The sequence below is a fragment of the Podarcis liolepis genome (genome assembly GCF_965112155.1).
Source record: "Podarcis liolepis genome assembly, chromosome: Z".
Lineage (NCBI taxonomy): Eukaryota > Metazoa > Chordata > Lepidosauria > Squamata > Lacertidae > Podarcis > Podarcis liolepis.
In genome coordinates this window covers 11,900,009-11,922,922 of record NC_139570.1, presented here as the reverse complement: position 1 = coordinate 11,922,922, position 22,914 = coordinate 11,900,009, and the positions used below count along the sequence as shown (strand labels likewise).

Here is a 22,914-nt window from a genome sequence, read left to right as displayed (position 1 = left end):
TGGCATGGAGGATCTAAACATTTGCTTAAAAAACGGAAGTGTGCGGGATGGGGAAATTGTCTTTTGAGAAAAAATAAGAAGGAGGAGGAGGAGGAAGAGGAGGAGGAGGAGGAGGAGGGTATTTTAAAAAAAGAGGCGACGAGAACACCACGTCATGCAATTAACACCCGTCACGTATGGCGGTTTTTAACTTGGGCTTTTACCATTTAAATTGAAAAAAGCCACTGGACTGTAAAATTAAAAACAGCAACAAACAATCGGAAAGGACAACACGGAGAGAACATTTAGAAAAAAAATGGATGCATTAAAGTCAATGAAACCATAATTTACCGTCTTATTTAACTTCATGGAATACTGATTTTTTTTTTGAAAACTTTTTTAAGTTTACCTCAAATCCACAAGAAAGAAAAAGACAACACAATACATCAGGGTAGGTGGAATACTATAACAACATGGATATTGTTATATTATTCCACCCACCTTAATGCTGAGCCTTTGGGAGTTGCTACACCATAGCCTTTGGAATCCAGGTTCCCACCAACTTTCATTGTGTCACAAGGCTTCCGTTGTTCAATGTACTCATTCATGGTCGATTCGAGCAGGAAGGCAAACTTCCCCTTAGATTTCCTCACGCGGGCTACCCCGTCCGCTGTTGTTTTGGCAAATACAGATGGCTCTGCCGACTTCATGTACGACCACATTTTCTCATAGACAGCTATTTTGGATCTCTGTAGAAGACAGGAAGTTGGGGTGGAAGAAGAAGGAAAGGTTAACATGCAATTTCTCACTTTACAATTTTTTTAGCAGGGTCCAGGGGCTCCCAAACTGTGGCCTGTGGACCGCTGAGCTTCCTTCAGGTGGTCCGTGGCATGTCTGCAATGAATACTCATGATTATATTTAACTGTAATTTTGTTGAAATAAATAAAAAAACAAAAAAAATAGTCCAGTAGCGCCTTAGAGACCAACTAAGTTTGTTCTGGATATAAGCTTTTTTGTGCATGCACACTTCTTCAGACTTCACACTTCTTTTGTTGCTTCTTTTATTTCTTATATTGCATTACAGTTTGAATTCTATGAAATTCAAGGTCTAATAAAATAAAAAGAAATAAAGGAAGAAATAAAATTACAATTAAAAAACCCTATAGAGCATCTAGAACATTGTAATCGCTAAAACAAGCAGAAAAATCATTAAGTGGTCTGCCAAATTTCTTGGAAATTGCCAAGAGGTCCATAGGGGAAATAGTTTGGGAACCACTAGCATAGGCCATTTCCCCCTACTTCTAATATATTTTGTTCAAATGTTTAATTCATTCATACAAATATTTTTGAACCACTTTTCATCAAGAAAGAGATCAGAAAGAGATTTATGTTGTTGGGAAGAGCCCTAGGTGAGAGGTAGAACATCTGCTTTGCATGCAGAAGGTCCCAGGTTCAATCCCTGGCCTCTCCTGGTAAGGCTGGGAGAGACTGTCTGAAAGTCAGTGTAGACTTCTAGCGATAGTTCTTACTGTATGCCTTTATGCATTTTTGTTGATATATATGAATAAATAAATTAAAAAATACTGTGCTTGGTGAGCTAGTGGTTTGACTCAGTATAAGGCAGCTTCCAATGTCTCCCCAAATCCAGCAAAATTAAGCAGTACCATATAAAAGACAAAATCTAGACAAGGGAACAGGGATCCCAGCTTCAATAAAGTAAAATATTGAAGAAGGGGAGGGGAATAGGTAAGCCCCGTCCTGCATAAGTGATCACATGACATGGGGCACACACCATTTGAATGGCAACGCTCATCAACTTTGGGGGCTCTGGAGCCCTCAAATATTTTATTGGGGGGCTGAAGGGACCTCAGCCCCTAGAGGTTGGCTGCTATGCAAATGAAGCGGAAACATTAAATACAATAAATCATCTTACAATACCAAAACATCATGAAATCCACTGAATGTGCAGAATTAACATGCAAAAATCCATTTATTATAGGAGCTAACCAGACCCACCAGACCATATGATGTGACGAGGGCAGTGGTGTAGGAAGGGGGGGGGTGCGGCGGGTGCGGGCCACTCTGGGTGTCATCACTGAGGAGGGTGGCAAAATGGCAAAAATATGTGTTTTTAAAATAAATAAATAAAAATTGGGCTCACTTATTTTTGGAAAAAATAACTCCCGCCCCCAACGCACCCCTCTTCCTTTCCCACTGGTAGATAGGTGAGGTGTGAGGCACAAGGCACTGGGTGCCACACTGCGGGGCCTGCAGTGTTCCTGAGCCATGTGTCTCTACTGAGGGGGAGGTGGCGGGCAAACTGCCTGCAAGCTCTGTGCTGCTTTTTCGAGCAGCGTGGGGCTTGTGTCTGCCCACCACCTCAGCCACCCTACAGCTGAGGGGGAGGCTGCAGAGAGGCTCCACACAGTGCACCCTTCCTTGGCTCGCCCTGTCCCCATGGGCAGTTTGCCCCGCCCCCAGCTGCAGGACGCATGCACCACACTGGGCACCCGAGTGGCTAGCTACACTGCTGGGCGAGGGCCAACCTAGATGCACTGGGAGTGAGCTAGCTATGCATTCTCCCCTTAAGAATAACCCAGTCTGCCTCCATCTCTTCCTCCCACAGGACAGACTGTGGCCCTCCAGAAGTTGCTATCAACATCCTTGGCTGGAGCTGAGCTGGAGTCCAACAATAACCAGAGAACCACAGGTTTCCCATCTTTGGTCTAGGATAAATGGTGCTGGCCTCGTTGCAAACACCTGTGTGGAACCTGAACCTGACAGTCAAGGTCACAGGAGATCACAAATAGGGCTATCACAAATATTTATTCTCCCTGCATCTCTGTTATTATGGGTGAACTGGGTTGTGTGTCTCTGCCTTTTTACATAAACAAAGGGTGAGTGGCTGATAAGAGCTGATGGGGAACAAGTATGGAAAACATAGCTCGAATTTGTTAGCCCCAGGCAGGGTTGCCAATTTTTCTTCCGGTAGCGCTCTTCTTCTCTGAATTGCTGGCCCAGGAAGGAGAAACCAGCAGTTAAAATTCCATCCTGCCCCATCATGGAATTCCAATGACAGGGGGGGGGGGAGAAAATGGGATTTCACATTCCATTGAGTAGATTCAAATGCAGCCCTGAGACCACAGGAGTTCAGTTTAGCTGATGATACACACAGCAGGGAGGACATACTAAAACACTGTATTAAATAGTAAGCAACGGTTTTAGCAGTGCACATTGTTTGAACCTTTTGCAGGAAATCAGTGAGCCTCCCAAGACCATATACCATATTTTTCGTCCCATAGGACGCTCTGTCCCATAGGACGCACCTAGTTTTTTGGGGGGGAAATAAAGGAAAAAATTTTCCCCTTTATTTCCCCCCCAAAAGCAGGTCGGGGGAACAGAACCAGGTCGAGGAACAGCGGGATGGCGGCGCTGCGCCTCCCTGCTGTCCCCCGAGCTTGTGGGGGTGGCCGATGTCTGCCCCGTGCGAGGGGTGCTCTGCATCAGGGCGCCCCCCCTGCTGGGTGGCAGGCTGCTATCCGCAGCGTGGGGAGCCCTGCGGGGAACTCCTGCAAGGCTCCCCACGCTGCGGATGTCTGCCTGGCGCGGGGGGCGCTCTGCTTCAGGGCGCCTCGCCCGCCGGGTGGCAGGCTGCTATCCGCAGCGTGGGGAGCCCTGCGGGGAACTCCTGCAAGGCTCCCCACGCTGCAGATGTCTGCCTGGCGCGGGGGGCGCTCTGCTTCAGGGCGCCTCGCCCGGGTGGCAGGCTGCTATCCGCAGCGTGGGGAGCCTTGTGGGGAACTCCTGCAAGGCTCCCCACGCTGCGGATGTCTGCCTGGCACGCGGGGGGGGGGCGCTCTGCTTCAGGGCGCCCCTCGCGCTGGGCAGCAGGCTGCTATCTGCAGCCTAGACATCCCTGCTGGACCTCCCGTAGGGCTGCCTAGGCTGTGGATGTGTTCCTGAAGCCTGGAGAGCGAGAGGGGTCGGTGCGCACCGACCCCTCTCGCTCTCCAAGCTTCAGCAAAAGCCTGCATTCGCCCCATAGGACGCACCCAGATTTCCCCTTCATTTTTGGAGGGGAAAAAGTGCGTCCTATAGGGCGAAAAATACGGTAACTCTCTATTTCAAACTTTTAGTATGCTGTGAGCAACCTCTGGCCCATGGGCTTAAGCAGGCATGGCAGGGTTCCTTGTCTGGCCCATTTTCTTTAAACCACACCCACTGGCCGTACACCAGATGTCATATAAAATGGAGCTGCAATGGAACACTGGGGAACTTCAAGCGTGCCCTGATTGTTTCTTTGCAAGCACAGCTCACTGACATCACTGATCAGCTGATGGGCTTTGACAGCAAGCCCCTTTGAAACTGGCCATTTGCAGGCATTGTTTATATTCAAACCACACCTGGAAATGGGTGTTTTCCCAGGCTGGCATTGCAGTGAGTTTTGCTGGTTTGCAGAGGAACAAATGCCCACTGGAATCCAAATCACGCTGGCACATGAACAAAATGGGGCTTGCTGTTTTGCTTTTATTACAATGCACTGTTCTTTTTTCTGATATCTTTATGTCATGCTTTAAGATCCTGCAAGTTCCTTGGTGACTCCTTATCAAGCGACTGAAATCATCACCATCATCATCTGTGCCGTTTTGCATGCAAAAGCATGTGCTTTGTACAGTGCCACAGCCCTTTCCCTATTACTCTGATCTCAACTCAAGTGGGTTCAGTGGCCTGATGTAATTATCGTATCCTGGTGAAAATGCAGTGGTACATAAAAGACTTCCTTCCAATCCAGCTTCCTACATTCGGCTTGCCCTCATCACAAACACATGGAGAGAAGCCAAGTCTTGAAGCCCACAAATGGAAGTGATTTCTCTTATGTACTCTGCAAAATCCATTTTCCTTTTTTTGATACTGCTCTTTAGAAGACCAGAGGCAAATATTTCTTACAACTTCAAGAGATAATGATGATAGCTTTCTGGGGAGTTGTTTTGCATGCGTGTTTTTAGGGACAGTTCAAATGCAAACATATTTCTAAGTCTTTCATGTAGGCCTTCAGAGAGATTAAAACTACCTTCTACAACCAAATGTTTATTGTAGATTATAAATAGACATTATCAGCAACTCCTGATGCTCCTTTGGAAACTCTTTCAGAAATAACTAAGAAGACTACCACACTACTTTCACTACAGAAAACAGATAGCTGCCTTGAGCTACTATTTAGTAATCATTGGGAAGGGTGTTGGATCAGTAATAGAGCTTTGCATGTATTCATTGTTGGTTCTACTCAAAGTAGAATGTGGCTAATATAGGTCCATTAATTTCAGTGGGGAAAGTGTGGGTAAAAACTTAGTTGGATTCAACCCATAAGGCTCCATTAAATCCTCAAATAAAATCTCCAGCGTCTCTAAGTAGGACTGTCTAAAGTCCTCTTGACTAGAGCTAGGGCTCATCCACATTTCCATTTGTCCCATGCATAGAAAGGGCAGGTCTGAGCAGTTTTCCTTTTGTCCTGTGCTTTCTAGCTATGGGTCTGAGCAGTTTTCTCTTTCCCCAAGAAAACCCATTCTTTAGCACTCAGTCAGAACAACGCACTCTCCAAGTGTCCTTATTAACCAGGGACAGTCCCCAAATTAGAAAAGCCAGCCAGGTTCTCATTTGAGCCTGGACTGTCCCTATTTCCTCCACCAGTGCATTTTAAAGTATCTACCAACTTTCTAAAAGGATTAGGAAAATTCCTTCAGGGTCAGACTATCAGTTTCTAGGTTGGAATCACTATGCTTCTGAAAGCCAGTTGTTGGGAACTGCGGGGGGGGGGGGGGAGTTTTGCCCAGGTCCTGCTTACAGACCTTCTATTGGCATCTGGCTGGCCACTGTGAAAGACGGATGCTGGACTAGATGGGGCATTGGCCCAATCCAGCAGGCTCTTCCCATGTTCTAAAGCATTTGCACCCATCATTTGCTGCTGCTCTCAGGTCCAGTTTGCAGACAGGATTCTGGACCCTTGGAGGCCTGCAAACAGGACTTGAGAGTTGCAGAACTCCCATTCCAATAACTGAGTATAAATAAATAAATTTAAAACTGTAGTTTGCTAAGGGTTCCAGGAACTGTGAAGGATGAATTCTCATGCCTCTTTGAGGGAAGCCAGGATTGCTTAAAGGGGTACAACACTTCTTTAAATGTGTAGTATGGGTGCGACCCCCGTGTGCCTTTAAATAAACTTTAAACATGTGGTATGAACACAGCCAAAGACACATAGTTGCATCTTTTGCTGCATCTTTAACCAAAGCATCTAGTTTGGTCCTCCAGGAGCAACCCCTTATGCTACAGGACAAACTGGATTATTATTGTTATTATTATTTGGGGGGCAATGGAATTTTCAAAAGCAGATGGTGTGTGTGTGTGTCTAAATATACCGGTAAATTAGAAAACCTTACTAAGTCTTTGAATGGCGCTGTGGGTTAAACCACAGAGCCTAGGACTTGCTGATCAGAAGGTTGGCTCCACCAGTGTCACCATCGCCAAGCTTGGGAAGGAGGTTGAGCTGGTGCTTGTCCTAGGTGGTGGCGGCGGCAACTGCAGCTGCAAGGGACCATTCTGTTGCCTCTCTCTGGCTTCTCCCTGACCTCTCCCTGGCCATCGCTACCACCCTCTTCCCTTGGGCAGCTTTCAGTGGTTGCTGGAGAGCAAGCAAGGAGGAGGAGAGGCTGCTGCCCCAGCTCTGAGGTGCAGGCAGAAGATAGGGCTACCCTGGGCAGGAAGAAAGAGGGAGTGGAGCAGAGCACAGGGAATCTTAATTTTTTATTTTACAAAAATGTGACAGAGTGTGAATTTTGAAGGTTGGCAGGTATTTTGGTTCCCATGTTTTGGAAAGCATGAATTAAGTAGGTTTGCCATTAAATGTGAACTAAATTGAATTCTCCTCCCCTTCCCTAGCTGTGACCAAGGTTTGTTCTTGGTAAGCAATAGTTAAGAATAAGAGAGATCCTTTTGTGTGCTGGGACTGCTATCACTTCCTATATTTTCTTGCTTTGCCTGCAGGGAAGAAATTATTAGGCCCTGGGAGCATTTCAAGATTGCTCTGGAAACCTAGTGCAGTGTACAACACTAAGAGCTCAGAGGCTAAGCGAGATGCCCAGAGGATACAAGCAAAGAATCCTTTCTCCAGTGAAGCTCCTGTCCCCAAAGATAGAGCAGTCATTTAAGGCAGGAAAATAACAAACATCATTTCATCCTGCACGGTATATGTGTGACTTAAGCTAAGCTCAGAATCTGGTGCTTTGGCCAAATGGGCATCCAACTTTGTGGATGTCTTTATATGTTAACTGCTTATTGCACCTGGTTATAGTCCCAGGCTATGTGGGGGTCCATCCCTTTTCATTTTCACAACTACCTTCAGCAGTTGATTAGGATGACACAGAAAGTGCCCAAGAGCAGCTTTGGCGGCTTGTGAGTATGGAGTGGCTTTTGAGTTGGGGATGCACCACATTGGTGTGGCAGGAGAGGATGGCAAGTGTGGCAGGAAGATTCAAAGAAGCATTTAAGCATTTCAGTGTAGGATAAAGGTAAAGGGTAAAGGGACCCCTGACCATTAGGTCCAGTCGTGACCAACTCTGGGGTTGCGGCGTTCATCTTGCTTTATTGGCTAAGGGAGCCGGCGTACAGCTTCCGGGTCATGTGACCAGCATGACTAAGCCGCTTGTGGCGAACCAGAGCAGCACATGAAAACGCTGTTTACCTTCCCACTGGAGAGGTACCTATTTATCTACTTGCACTTTGACGTGCTTTCAAACTGCCAGGTTGGCAGGAGCAGGGACTGAGCAATGGGAGCTCACCCCATCGCGGGGATTCGAACCGCCGACCTTCTGATCGGCAAGTCCTAGGCTCTGTGGTTTAACCCACAGTTCCACCCGCATCCCCCTCAGTGTAGCATAGCATAATACAAAAACATTGGGGGTGGGGGGAGAGATAGCATGCTCTTCTTATTTCCCCATGTCCTTACAACTGTGGCATCAGGTTCTGCAGCAGCAGAGCTTGCATATCTACTTGTACAATTGCGAGTCATTAGATGCTGAATGTAATTTAAAGATTTACCATGCAGATAAGCTGCCACAGCTGTAGACTTAAGACAACTTCACTTCTGAATTGTTTCTTTCCTCCTCTCCCAGGTATCCCACAGTATCACAGCAGTGGCATATTCATTACATTTGGATATATGTAAATGGTTCCCATCTGGAGGAAAAGGCTGTCAAAGGCAGCTATCCCATTTTGATACAGAGGACTATCTGACAGCCATCCTTGAATATCTAAAGGGCTGTCACATGAAGGATGGAGTAAGTTTGTCATCTCCTGCTCTGGACATTAGGACTCAAACCAATGGATTCTACAAGAAAGGAGATTCCAGCTAAACATCAGGGAAAACTTTCTGACAGTAAGAGCTGTTCAGCAGTGGACTTCCACAAGAGGTAGTGGACTCTCCTTCCCTGGAGGTCTTTAGACAGAGGTTGGATGGCCATCTGTTGTGGATGCTTTAGTTGAGATTCATGTCTTGCAGGGGGTTGGACTAGATGATCCTCAGGATCCCTTCCAACTCTACAGTTATATGATTCTAACCAGAAACAGTATCCATCCCCTCTTCAGGAGCATTGGGTATTGTTCTACAGTTCTCCACAAACAGGGGTTTTAAACTCTGACAAATATGAAAAATTAGAAAAGAGAAAGGATTCTTTGTGTTGATGAGGAGATGAGAGTTTGTCTGTCTTAAATTGAACCTCATATAAATGACATTACCAGGCAAGCTCACACCTCTCACTGAAGAAGAAGAAGTGTGCATGCACATGAAAGCTCATACCAAGAACTAACTTAGTTGGTCTTTAAGGTGCTACTGGAAGGAACTTTTTTATTTTGACCTCTCACTGAGTTTGTATACATACTTAAGGTACATATGTAAGAGTCTCGTTTATAATTATATTTTGGGAATGCTTTGTGTTCTTATGTAGCTGAGTTTAAAAAATAATAATTTTCTAGATGTCCCACGATCATATTATGAAATAGTTGTGTTCTGTACTACAAAATCAAGCACTGCCAGGAGTTGTTTCTTTTTGTTTTCCAATGTATTTCCTATCAAGAAAGAATTTGGTCTGCTGCTAGCAAATTTTTATTCTGAAATTGTGGCTCAGAGAACCACTGCTCTGAGCAGTGGTGGTGCCAGGGAACAACCACAACCTCCCTGCTGCCTTGGCCTATTGAGTGCCACTGCCTATGCCTTGCCTCCTGAACCACCTCCTGAGGGCTGCATGCTGGTGATGAGCAGGCCCAGAGGCAAAAGTGGGTAGGTGTATGGTTGGCTGCATTCCAGCCAATCAAACTTCAAGAGGTTTCTGGCCTCTCACCACCACTGACATGTGGCCCCCAAAAGGCTGCCCAGAAGGCAAGGCAGCCCCCAGGCCCAAAAAGGCTCCCCTCCCCTGATACAAGCTTTCATAGATTACATTCTACTCCATCCGATGCATTCAGGAAAGCACTTCAAGCTTATGCCATAATAATCAATGGTAGTCTTTAAAGTTCTGAAGGATTCTTTGCCATCCTAAATGAGGGATGTACAGAGCTGGACATCTCTTCTGTGAAAGGATCTACCATTCGTGATATTTGTAAGCTTTTTTTTTTTAAAAAAAAAAAGTTGTAAGAATACCTATTATTTATTTAGGACACCTCTTCAATCGCTCAGAAGGTCTTTCATCAATTAATAATCTAACCAATTCATCACCTGCACACTTGCATCCCTACAGAGAAGCTATATATTTTCTTCTAACAAGCACCTATTCGTGTGACACAGCAGTTATATAAAGTGGTACAGTAAGTTAGGGGGGGGGGAAGAATATGGAGCCTTAGCTATCTCAGGGAATGTCACTATCATTATCGCGTAGTTGTTCTCCCAAAAGTAGAACACGGAAACAGGGAGTGATTGCATTTCCCTGGGGCACTGGCTGCTTTGCTCCAGTGATACGTTCTTCTAGCTACCAAGTTAACCCGTTAGCTGAAGCTCTGCTGCAGTTTCACTTCAACAACTTTGCAATTCATGCTTTGCTCTCTGACCTGCACAAAGTCTCAGGTCTCACAGTTAGTGTCTTCTGCAAGCAAATATTCATGAGATAGTGAGTGAAATTTGCTCATGTGTGTGTTGCAAATCGCAATTAGAGGTTAAATGGAGTGGAGGGAAGATTTGCAGGATGCAAGTCAAAGGGGACCATTTATCAGCCATGCCACATTTTGCTATGAAGATATAAAAGATTTCACTTTAGGACCAGACGTGGGCAGAAGTGCAGTAGTCTGGGATCCCAGGAGGCCGAGGCCCTGTTACTATTTCTGCAGCAGGGTCCCCGTCTCCAGCAACCTAGAGATGCCCAATCAACATGAAAGAGGAAATTTGTAGCCACTGAAAAGGAATATTCTCACTCTTTGCACTAACTGAAGCCAGAGTGAAAGGAGCTGTGTGTAAAGAACACCAAATACTGTAGTGGTTTTTCCTGTATGCTCCAAAGGCAATATTGAAAACACAAGATGCTTCAGTTTCAAGAAAACGGTGTATAATGCAATATTAATGAGATATGAGCTCATATACCCATCTTCTCTTCTCGTGCAACTGTGCATTGACTGCAAGCATTTCCTTTTAGCTTTGATTAACCACAGTTTAGTGTTGTGTCCAAGCCCTAAATTGTGGTTAATCTGAACTATGGTTTGCCAAAACAATCCAGCTGCCATGTCTCTCAAGTGGTTTGTTTCAAACAAGCCATAATTGCGGCTCTCCACAGCTTGTTATGTTTGTACAGTATGACAAGCTGCAGTTAATGCGGGGTAGCTCTCTGAGGAGAATAGCCTCCCAACAATTCTGAGCACTTTTTACAAATTACAGCTCCTGGGATTCTTTGTGGAAAGCCAAAGGTAGTTTGATACTGCCTTAAATGTATAGTGCAGATGGGGCCTAAGAGGGCTGGTTCACTCCTTCCTGCTTGTACTGCCAACTAATGAATTACAATCTCTGACTTTGTGCTATGTTCAAATCAGTGCTCTTGTTTTGCTTTGCTCCAGCAAACGATAGTCAGTAAGCCAAGAACAAACCATGCATATTGAGAGCAAAATAAGCCATGGTCTCTGGTTCAGACCTAATGCTATGCCAGGGAATATGGTTTGTTTCCTCTCCACATGAACAGGAAGGAGTGAAACAAGCCAGAAAGGCAATCCATTAACTATGGTTTGCCATGGCATGTTAATGAGCTCACTTAATTATGAAAAGTCTCCCTCTAAAACAAAATTACAGTGTACCATACCAGGAATGTTAAGCGTAATTACATATACAAAGATTCTTCTGAAACTTAATAGCATATAAGTAATCACATCAAAAGGGGAGGAGAAATGTACCTGCTGGATCTTCCCTCCACCCTGAACAGGGCTTACACATCTACAGGAACATAGGAAGCTGCCTTGTACCAAGTGGTATGGTCCATCTACAACTCCGCTCATCCTTGACAACTGGCCATGCGAGATGGCATTGATTTGAGCCCAGCATTGTCTGGAGATCAGCACCATTTCTACCTATGTTGTCTGTGCTGACTGGCAGCTGCTTTCCAGCATTTCAGTTAGGAGTCTTTTCTTTTTTACTGGGGATGCCAGATTTGAGCCTGGGACCTTCTTCAAGGAAGGTATGTAGAATCATAGACTCATGGGATCATAGAGTTGGAGAGCCATTAATCCAACCCCCTGAAGTTCAGGAACATTTTTGCCCAATGTAGGTTTCAAACCCAAGACCCTGAGATTAGGAGTCTCATACTTACTGACTAAACTGCTCTGCTATTGAGCTAGGACCTTCTCCCTTACATCCATTGCCTCTCTCCATGAAACTTTTGCAGAGCTTTTAATTGCACACACAGTGCCTACATGCTTATAGGTTGTGTGCACATAGATTACATTCATGTGTTAGGCTGAAGATGGAGCAGCTCCAGTAGCTGCAATCCTTCTCCACATACACAAACATGCTGAGTGAACAAAGGGTGATTGTGCTTCTTTTTTTAAAATACTACTACTAATAATAATAATGAAATAGTTTAGCCATTGTAACAAAAACCAGGAAACTTACTCTAAAAAATTCTTTGGTTGAGCCTGAATCCAGAGTTCCATAGGCTATTTCGGTCTGCTTAGCCAAGTCTTCAGCACTTTCTATGGGAGACACCATCCTTTCCACCGTAAGGAAGGCAGCAAGGTTGGCAGTGTAGGAAGAGATAATGATGAGGGTGAAGAACCACCAGACGCCACCAACAATTCGCCCTGAGAGAGATCTAAGAAAGAGGAGATGAGGTTATATTGGTTATAAAAACAAGTCTTTGGTCTTCTTTGAGAAGAGAAGATGTGTGTGTGTGAGAGAGAGAGAGAGAGAGAGAAAGAAAGAGAGGGAGAGAGAGAGAAAGAGAGGGAGAGAGAGAGCTAGACACCCATACTGGCATTAAAAGAGGCCCCAACATCATCAATAATCATGGCATGAAAACCACCAGTGCCAAAACCCCTATTATGCTGCACCTAATGGGCTGACAATCCATTCACAGAGTGGGTAGAGTCAAGAGAAAATTAGATCTCACCATGGCTACTATCCTCTTCTGAGCAGAGCTCTGGCTGTCTTTAATCAATGCAAGGGTGGAACACCGGAGCATCTTTCCACATTGTATCTCTAGCCAAATTAACAACTCATGTGCTGTGTCTGCTAATTCAACTCACCTGGCCCTTAACTGAAGTACTCTACTCCAGCAAGTCTATAGGCCAGTCTAGGCACCCAATCATGAGAGGGTTAGGGTTAGGGTTAGGGTTAGAGAGGTGAGAACTGATTCCAAAATATGCCCCCACATGCTATGGTGGAGCACCTCATCCACCCTCTGTTTGCATTTGTTTCCATTCATTGTAACTATAGAACATGTGTGTGTTGTTAGCATGCATTGAACTCTAAATAAAGTATGGCTTTGTGTGTGTGTGTGCGCGCATGTGTGTGTGTGTGTAAATACCTCTTCCACTCCACCTCTCTCTCTCTCTCTCTCTCTCTCGTTATTCATATGCTACACTGAGCACCTGCACAAGTTGCCTCTACATCTGTACATACGTTTGTGTGAACAAGTGTACTAGATTTGCACAACTCAACAATCGCATACACACAGGTATGCAGACTGCACATTTGTTGAAAGTCACATATGAAACACTCAGGGTGCACACCTCAACTATTTGCCTTACACTTGTTGAATGTAAATGGCCATTCTCTCTCTCGCTCCCCCTCACCCCCACAATATCCCCAATACACGCAACATTCACATACATCAGAGTCAAAATGAACTTGCTTCCAACAGTCCTTCCCTGAGAATGTCAACGGAAAGGAGGACTCATATCCTCCTCCTCCTCCTCTTTAACTCTCAGCTCCCTTCCTACCCACAGAGTTCTTTCTTCCTTGACTTCCCTCAGCCTCCCTACCTTCGCCACCTCTGACATCAACGCTGTTTCTAATTCTGGAGCTTTACTTGCTAGCTAGGTTGATCAGGCTGTCTGGACAATGCCTACGTTTACTGTATATATAAAAAAACTGCATGTGTGTAGGCTCTGCCTGCACAATCTGTTCCTTGCATATTTTTAGTGTACAGATTGCTTGTTCCACTTGTGCGTGTGTAGGTTTTATAAAGACTATGAGGGGGCAGGCCCAGTGGGAAATGTGCGGCCTCCTTCCCTCCATGCATTGTATGTAAGTTGATAGGAACATAGGAAGCTGCCTTAATATCACCCACACTGACTGTAAGACATGGCGTCTGCCAAGCCCTGCCAACTGGAGAAGACAATAATAGGCTAAATGCACCAATAGTTTGACACAGTATGCGGCAGCATCAATTGTTTATGTATGGTATCTGAAAAGGTTGATGGTCATGCTTTAAATAATTTTTTTGGGAGGGGAGGGGAGGATAGAAAAGGATATAGTAGCCATATCCCAGCACATTTCCGAGCACAATTCAAAGTGTTGGTGCAGACCTTTAAAGCCCTAAACAGCCTCGGCCCAGTATACCTGAAAGAGTGTCTCCACCCATCACTCAGCCCAGACACCAAGGTCTAGCTCCAAGGGCCTTCTGCTGGTTCCCTCACTGTGAGATGTGAAGCTACAGGGAACCAGGCAGAGGGCCTTTTTGATAGTGGCACCTGCCCTGTAGAATGCCCTCTCATCAGATGTCAAACAGATAAACAACTATCTGACTTTTAGAAGACACCTGGAGGCAGCCCTGTTCAGGGAGGTTTTCAAAGGTTGATGTTTTATTGTGTTTTAAATATTTTGTTGGGGGCCACTCAGAGTGCCAGGGGCCACCCAGTCAGATGGGCAGATGATGATGATGATGATGATGATGATGATGATGATAATAATAATAATAATAATAATAATAACAACTGTCAAAATGGGAAAAAAACTGGGGAGGGAAGAGTGGTGCAGTATGGGGTGGATGCAGGGAAGTGCAGCACCTATACATTAGTGGCAATGACATTCATCAAACCACCAGAATCACTGACACTCCTTGCTTTGACAAGTGAAGGAGGATTTCGAGTTTGTCTGTGAGAACAGATTAGCAAAGCGGATGTCAGAGAATGATGAAAAGAACTAAACAGAGGCTAGGCACTTTTTTTCTTTGATAATAATAACAACAATAATTTATTATTTATACCCCCGCTCATCTGGCTGGGCTTCCCCAGCCACTCTGGGCGGCTTCCAAAAAATATATTAAAATACTGTACTACATCAAACATTAAAAGCCTCCCTAAACAGGGCTGCCTTCAGATGTCTTCTAAAAGTCTGGTAGTTATTGTCCTCTTTGACATCTGGTGGGAGGGCATTCCACAGGGAGGGCGCCACTACCGAGAAGGCCCTCTGCCTGGTTCCCTGTAACTTGGCTTCTTGCAGTGAGGGAACCGCCAGAAGGCCCTCGGTGCTGGACCTCAATGTCCGGGCTGAACGATGGGGGTGGAGACGCTCCTTCAGAGCAGGGGTTCATCCTTCAGTCCAGCAGTTTAAATTGTAACACTCATTGTTACAAGATTAAATGCAGTTCTAAATAAAAGCTAAAGGTTGTATTTCAGCTTGCTGAATATATTTAGTTAAAGCTCAATGTGTTTTATGGGTTGAACCTATGATGTAAGAAGTAAGCCCACTGAACCTTCTCCCAAGAAGCTGTGCAGAAGCTAAAGGTTGTATTTCAGCTTGCTGAATATATTTAGTTAAAGCTCAATGTGTTTTATGGGTTGAACCTATGATGTAAGAAGTAAGCCCACTGAACCTTCTCCCAAGAAGCTGTGCAGAAGATTGTAGCCATGTTGATCTTACTTATATGGGTATTATTGGATCCTGTTGGGTGCTATGTTAGCATTTTAGGCTTGCATTTATGGGAAGAGGGATGGGATATAAAGGCTGTTGGGATGAACTCCTACCTCAAAATTAACCACTACTAGATCACTGGTGGGGAGGAGGGAACACTGAGCATCCGTGGCAGAACATCTGCTTTGCATGCAGAAGGTCTCAGGTTCAATCTCTGGCATTTCTGGGAAACCCTAGACAGCCACCCCAGTCAGTGTAGACAGTACTATGATAAATGGGCCAATGGTCTGATTTGGCGTAAGGCAGTTTCCTATTTCTATTCCTTTTAGTTCTTTTTTGAAGAAAACGTTTCAAAATGTGACTCACTATGGACCTTCCCCAATTACTATTTCTTTTGGTCATTTTATTCTGCTTAACAGGAGCACTTGTGCAATTTTAGAAATGCAATAACTGTTCTATATTGCCAGATTAAGCAAACATAAATGTAAAATATTCAGTGAATGGAAATATGTAATTATTTTGGGAAAAATATGTATCAGCAAGCTTTCTTGATCGGATCCTACTGGGACTTTGAATATCTAAGTCTAACACAGAGAGACATGAGGAGATGTTCTGGTGTATTTTATGTTAATTGGAATTTGCATGTCTAAAACCCAATGTTCCAAAGCATGCATATTCTGTTTTGGCAATTGAGTCTCTGGCAGATTTCCATTTTAGCCAGCATTGTCCCGGAAGAGGACTGCAAATATTTAGTCACTTCATTCTCCCTAGCAAATTTATAAAAATGCAGAAGGAATTTATAATAAGCCAAGTCATTGTAAGAAAACTTTTTCATCACCACAAATCTAGAGATATGATTTTGCATTAGTTCACCAAGTGCTGAAGGGGAAAAACACACCACCTTCTTTGCATCAGCCACTAGTGTATGGTTAATACACAATTCAGGAAGTAATACTCATGCATCAAATCAACACATATGCAGGGGTTGGAACTGTGCTGGCTAGACCCATCCCTGAAGTCATGCGAAATGTGTGTGCTTCGACACAGGTGGCTGAAAAGGAATATCCTTCACTGTGTACAGCTGGACTCATGAAGGATTCTACACAATATGGAACCCTGTTCAACCAATGATTCCCCCTTTACTGATGTTTGCATCAACATATGGGTGATGTGCATGGCCCCATTTCATAAAGGTAAAGGTAAAGGGACCCCTGCCCATTAGGTCCAGTCGTGACCGACTCTGGGGTTGCGGCGCTCATCTCGCTTTACTGGACGAGGGAGCCGGCGTACAGGTCATGTGGCCAGCATGACTAAGCCGCTTCTGGCGAACCAGAGCAGCGCACGGAAACGCCGTTTACCTTCCCGCTGGAGTGGTACCTATTTATCTACTTGCACTTTGACGTGCTTTCAAACTGCTAGGTTGGCAGGAGCAGGGACCGAGCAACGGGAGCTCACCCCATTGCGGGGATTCGAACCGCCGACCTTCTGATCGGCAAGTCCTAGGCTCTGTGGTTTAAGCCACAGCGCCACCCGCGCCCCTCTTCATAGTCACTCATTAATTCAGCATGTGAGCTTTACTTTCTTAAATGCTTCATGTTGTGAGACTTTCCCTCCCTCAGTGTTCTAGTTATCATCGTTTGGTGCAGACCCCAGCCCAGTAAATCAGGGAGAGACTTACTTAAATTTGATTAAACCACAAGAGTAGATACCCCTTATAGCTGCCCCTTCCCCACAGCAACCACCCACCCAAGAGCTATTGGTAACAGGGACAAAAGAGAGCACTCTGGAAACCAATTGGGCCAGTAAATTTCCAAGGGTGAATCAACTTAACTGGACTTCCACCCTGGTAGATGTATGGAAAACCTGTAATCAGAAAACCTACAGCGAGTAATGGCCTGACCATGATAAAAGAAGCACATCTCCCTCATTCACTTTCAGAACACTGGAATCTACGCCAGAATAGAATACCAAACCCACTGTGTGACCTACAATAATGACTTGTCCAAATTATATTGGGGTTGTATTCTCTTGGTCTTTGAGAAGACTATAAAGCCCAGAGCTTTCCCCAGTAGGATACTCATGGGCTCTCAAGTATATTGGGCTGTATTCAATGCTAGTCTGACTCAGAGTAGATCAGTTGAAGCTAATAGGCATGACTAATTTAGGTTCCTTAGTTTTAATGGGTCTACTCTAAGTAGAAATTAGATGAAACCCATTATCTCTGCAACTTTAATTTGTGTGTGAGTTTAGCACAAAATGAACTGCATGCACAACAGATTTCAAATTAATGACACAGAACATAGACACATTGAGCTGGAGTGGACCCCGAGGGTCATCTAGTCCAACCCCCTGCAATGCAGGAATATGCAGCAGATCGAATCTGCAACCTTGGCGTTATCAGCACCATGCTCTAACCAACTGAGCTATCAATCTATAATGATACCACCTGCAAGGAGTACCAATATTCTTCTGAACCCCAAATCCCTGGTCCCCAAAACAAACTTTAGGATTATAAAAGTCAGTGGTTTCCCCTCTCCCTCTAAATTGCACTTGTCCTCTCAATAGTATTTATGCAAAGTACACAGAGTGGTCAGATACATGAAAATAAGCACAAAATCAATTGCAGTTAAGAGCGCCTTCCTCAACAAATGAACTTTAGCTGTTATCATGAAATCAAAGTAAATAGCATACCTTGAGAGGAAAATTTGAGTGGATGCATGTTGTTAAAATAATAGCATGTTAACAACAAGGACAAAACAGATGCATTTTTACGCAACAGTTACATTATATTTACAGAACATTTACTCAGTCTTTAATGGGAACATCGTGAATGTTTAACTATACTCTTGACTACAAATTATGCATCTCTCTGTCTTAGACAAATTGTCATTAGGCACTCTAATCTGGAGCACTTTTAATCCCACTTACTTCTGTTGAAGTCAATTGGCATGATTCTTGATGACCACAAAGTATTCCTGTAGCTGGCTTTTTTTTTTTTTTGGAAAGGACAGAGATCTAGAGATGCAGGCTGGGATCTAAAGTGCTGTGTAAAGAGATTTTTAGGTGCAAGGGGAAAATGCTGGCTGTCTTTGGTTTACCATCCCACTGAGATTCCTGTTTGCTTGTTTATGTTCTTTAAGCATTTTAAAGTATCTACCAACTTTCTAAAAAGATTAGGAAAATTCCTTCAGGGTCAGAGTATCAGTTTCTAGCTGCTGAGCTGGCTATGTTCTACCTCCTCTTGTTGGAATCACTATGCTTCTGAAAGCCAGATGTTGGGAACTGGGGAGGGGGATGTTTTGCCCAGGTCCTGCTTACAGACCTTCTATTGGCATCTGGCTGGCCACTGTGAAAGACGGATGCTGGACTAGATGGGACATTGGCCCAATCCAGCAGGCTCTTCCCATGTTCTAAATCATTTGCACCCACCATTTGCTGCTGCTCTCAGGTCCAGTTTGCAGACAGGATTCTGGACCCTTGGAGGCCTGCAAACAGGACTTGAGAGTTGCAGCACTCCCATTCCAATAACTGAGTATAAATAAATAAATTTAAAACCATAAAAAACTAGAAGCAAAACAATACATAGAAACAGAACTCACTGAATTCTGAATGGATCCTATCTGAAGAGACAAGTGGAGAGAACAGTCTCCCCTTCCCAAGTGCTGCCTTCCCAGTAGTTTTTAAGGGGGCTGGGAATTGTAGGGGTAAACTGTTATGTACTGAGTTGAATAGGATCCAAACTGCAGCAATCTGATTGGTCCTAGAACAATAGGCTCCAAAATGCAGCAGTCTGATTAGTCCTAGAACAATAGGATTCAGAATGCAGCAGCCTGATTGGTCCTAGAACAATGCAGCAGTATGATTGGTTGGCAGGAACCACCCAATCCTGCTCCAGATAGAAGTGAATCCACAACCTGATTGGCTTACAGTAAAATTCCGGAATTAGCCAATCATGTGCAGCCCATTGTGTAAATAATGTATATAAAGCAGATACTGTGAGGGGACATTCATTCATTCCTCCTCACCACTATGAGCTGAATAAAGAGCATGAAATCACTTTGCGACTCTGAGTATATTTCATAAACTAAAGTTCCAAGGATTCTCCTAGGTGGAAGCCCTGTGCTTAAAATGCGAGAGGTGCAGAACTGTGCTGTGCAGAAGGCATCTCTCCAGCAGCCCATGCAATCAAAGCAAATTCAATACACATGAGACTTCTCCCATTGAATCCTAGGGACTGTAGTTTGCTAACGGTTCTAGGAACTGTGAAGGATGAATTCTCATGCTTCTTTCAGGGAAGCCAGGATTGCTTAAAGGGGTACAACACTTCTTTAAATGTGTAGTATGGGTGCGACCCCCGTGTGCCTTTAAATAAACTTTAAACATGAGGTATGAACACAGCCAAAGATACATAGTTGCATCTTTTGCTGCATCTTTAACCAAATGATCTGGTTTGGTCCTCCAGGAGCAACCCCTTATGCCACAGGACAAACTGGATTATTATTGTTATTGTTATTGTTATTTGGGGGGCAATGGAACTTTCAAAAGCAGATGGTGTGTGTGTGTAAATATAAATTAGAAAACCTTACTAAGTCTTTGCGTGGTGCTGTGGGTTAAACCACAGAGTCTAGGACTTGCTGATCAGAAGGTCGGCTCCACCAGTGCCACCATCGCCAAGCTTGGGAAGGAGCTTGGCCAGGCATTTGTCAAGGGCCCACACCCAAGCAGGAGGCTGATTGACAAGAGTCCCCTGGACCTGCCACAATCAGGATCTCCTGATAAGGACCATCTCTGTTAGTAGGAAGACCTCATTTTTTGGACAATGCGATGTGTTGCTAGCAGGAAAGGGCATATAGTTACAACGTCAGGGCAGATATGAGATGGGAGATCTATGACAAGATCTCCCAACTTGCTTCTCTCTTACAACTGCTTCATTGCCATGTCACCTTGAGTGTGGGACACAAACCTATGTGAATTAATTGACACTAACCCAGGAAATATGCCACAATTAGAACATAATCACTTGGGAAACACAGGTGTTTCATGGGGATGCTTGAGTCCATGCTTATGTCCTGGCAAAACAAATTGAAACTGGATATTTTGAAGCAAGCAGACTCATACAATGCTTTCAATTATTATTATTATTATTATTATTATTATTATTATTATTATTATTATTATTTTAGAGCAGTGAACATCAGACCTGTTCCTTTGACATGAATGCAATCCAGAGAGAAAGTAGTCAACTCATTTAGCCTGCTGCTCAAAACAAGTTGGAAATTGTTTTGCAGGTTGTGTAAGTACTTCCAGTGAAACAGATGGACATAATCTGGTTTAGCTCCCTTATGGTCAGGCAAGACCCTTTGTGGGATGTTGTATCCATGTATGTTCCTACTTCCCACATCATTGCATGGGAGAGAGGAACACCTGAATGGGTCTTAAGGCCATTTCACATAGTGAACAGAAGAAAGCCTTCGGTGTACAACCCGGGCTGGCATCAACAGTCAGACATCTGGCAACAGCCCACATCCAGGCAGGAGGCTGCTGGACAAGATTCCCCTAGAGCTGCTGCAACAAGAAGGTAGACTCATTGAGGGAAGGGACTCCAAGGAGCGAGTTTAGTCCAGGGGTCCTCCAAAATCTGGGGCTTTGAATAATCAATTGCAGAGAATTGTGTTCCTTGGGAAGGATGCATGCATTCATCACACTGATGTTCTATGTTTTAGGTGCCCAGTGAGAAAATCCTAGATGTGCACCTAAAAAAATGTACTGTGTGAAGCATCCCACAGAAATGTGGCATTATTTTATCTGTTTTTAGAATGTTTTATACTATTTTACATTTTTATTATTATTGATATGTTTGCTGTCCTATGCTCCTTTGGGAGGAAGGGTGGAATATAAAATGAATGAATGAGTGAATTAATGATAATCATTATCATCTAACAGAACTCAATTTCCTGGATAAATGCTAATTCTCATGAAGAATCCAATGCAGTGAGTAGCTCATTCCAGCTAAAAATCCAAAATTAAGTAAGGGCATACCCTCAGGAATTTCCACACCAAATACTCACCTATTATAGGTCTAACTAGGCATTAGGTGTTCTGGCTGTTTCACACAAAGGCAACTTGAAAGAGTCTGGGTCAGGAAGTCCAACAGTGAAGTCTCTCCCAGAATTCTTGTCTGTCTAACAGCTCTGCATGCTTTCATTCCATAAATGTACTCCAACAAATCTCACACCGGAGGACTTAAACTCCTTTAACTAGTGATATTAAAAAACGGACTATAGGCTCAGTATCTTCTGAACAAATGAAAACCTTGTTCAGCTTCTTCACATTTACAGAGCAGTGGCTGGGATCCACAGGAAGGGTATGCAATTGTGGGTGGGTGGGTGGAAAGTATGCGCAGCAGAGGTTTGGCTCATTGTCCTCCACCCCTGAGCAGTTCCCACTGCTGAAGGAACATGCGTCTGTTCTGCTTCAAAAGTTGATTGTCTCTTTAGCAATAAGAATCATTGGTCTGGTTTGCACATAATGGTGAACCAGTGTTTAAAAACTATGGCTTACCAGGAATGAGCAAGCATGCTGGTGCATGCATGCTACTCAAATCATGCCAACCTGCCTCCCTTTGCTATGCCATACTGAAACAAGCCATTATTGTTTCTCTTCTTCAAACCACAAGAAGAATATAATATGGAGCATTCCTGTGGTATGTATAGAGAGAAACAAACCATTAGCATTGGTTTACATGTAATGCTAAGAAAGCATTCTGGTTTGTTTTCTGATATAGGACAGGGCCTTCTCAGTTGCAGCACCTAGACTGTGGAATTGCTTCCTTTGAGAGGCCTGGGCTGTCCCCTTTCTTACTGCTTTTGGACAGGCAGACAAGCCTCCCCCCCCAAGCCTCCCCCCCCTTATTTCTACAAGTTGGTTTACTATGTGTTTTAAATCCCACTACATATTCTGTTTCATTCACTTCTCCTTTAATGCTCTCTGGCATTTGTTATTTTAAAAAATGTATCTACAATTTTTATTGTCATATTGTACATTTATTTATATTTTATTATTATGAATTGCCTTGAGGACCCCTCTGAGCTGAAAGGCAGAGGCAGAAATGTTCTTCTGCACAAATAAAATATTAATTACTTGTATTGAATTGTGGGTAAATCTTCTGATGTTTCGTTGTCTGGTTTGGCCACAACACAGTGCTAATTACTGACAAAATGTTGGGCTTTCTTGAATTGCCCCCCCCCCACTAATCTCCAGGCATGGGGAGCAGCCGAGAGTGGGTTGGGAACTTTAATAACATTAGCTACTCATAGACTGATAGACTCATAGAGCTACTCATATTACAGCAACTTTGATCTTTCATAGGCCTTCTTGAAGCATCCAAAATTGGGACGCTGATAAGGAGAGAAAATGTCCCATTCATTATGCAAAAGAGAGATTGCTGAACATGTTAAGAGTCATCTAAAGAGCCTAACAGAAATCCTATGGGATTCTATTTACAGCTGAAAAACAGGTCTAGTGGAAATAAACATAAAGCCTGCAGCTTTCCATGTGATGC

At 44.1% G+C, this 22,914-nt stretch overlaps 1 protein-coding gene across 3 annotated transcripts in view; it reads right to left on the bottom strand.

Moving 5' to 3' along the window:
- Positions 1-22,914, bottom strand: part of GRIA3 (glutamate ionotropic receptor AMPA type subunit 3) — a 202,981-nt gene that overhangs the window by 42,123 nt on the left and 137,944 nt on the right. For 2 of the 3 annotated variants that reach the window (XM_083486397.1, XM_083486399.1), the window contains 2 exons: positions 12,111-12,309; positions 481-728 (listed from right to left, as the gene is read on the bottom strand). In XM_083486397.1, coding sequence (XP_083342523.1) covers positions 481-728; positions 12,111-12,309 — 447 coding nt within the window. The remainder of the gene's footprint in view (positions 1-480; positions 729-12,110; positions 12,310-22,914) is intronic. The other variant, XM_083486398.1, reaches the window with a different exon arrangement.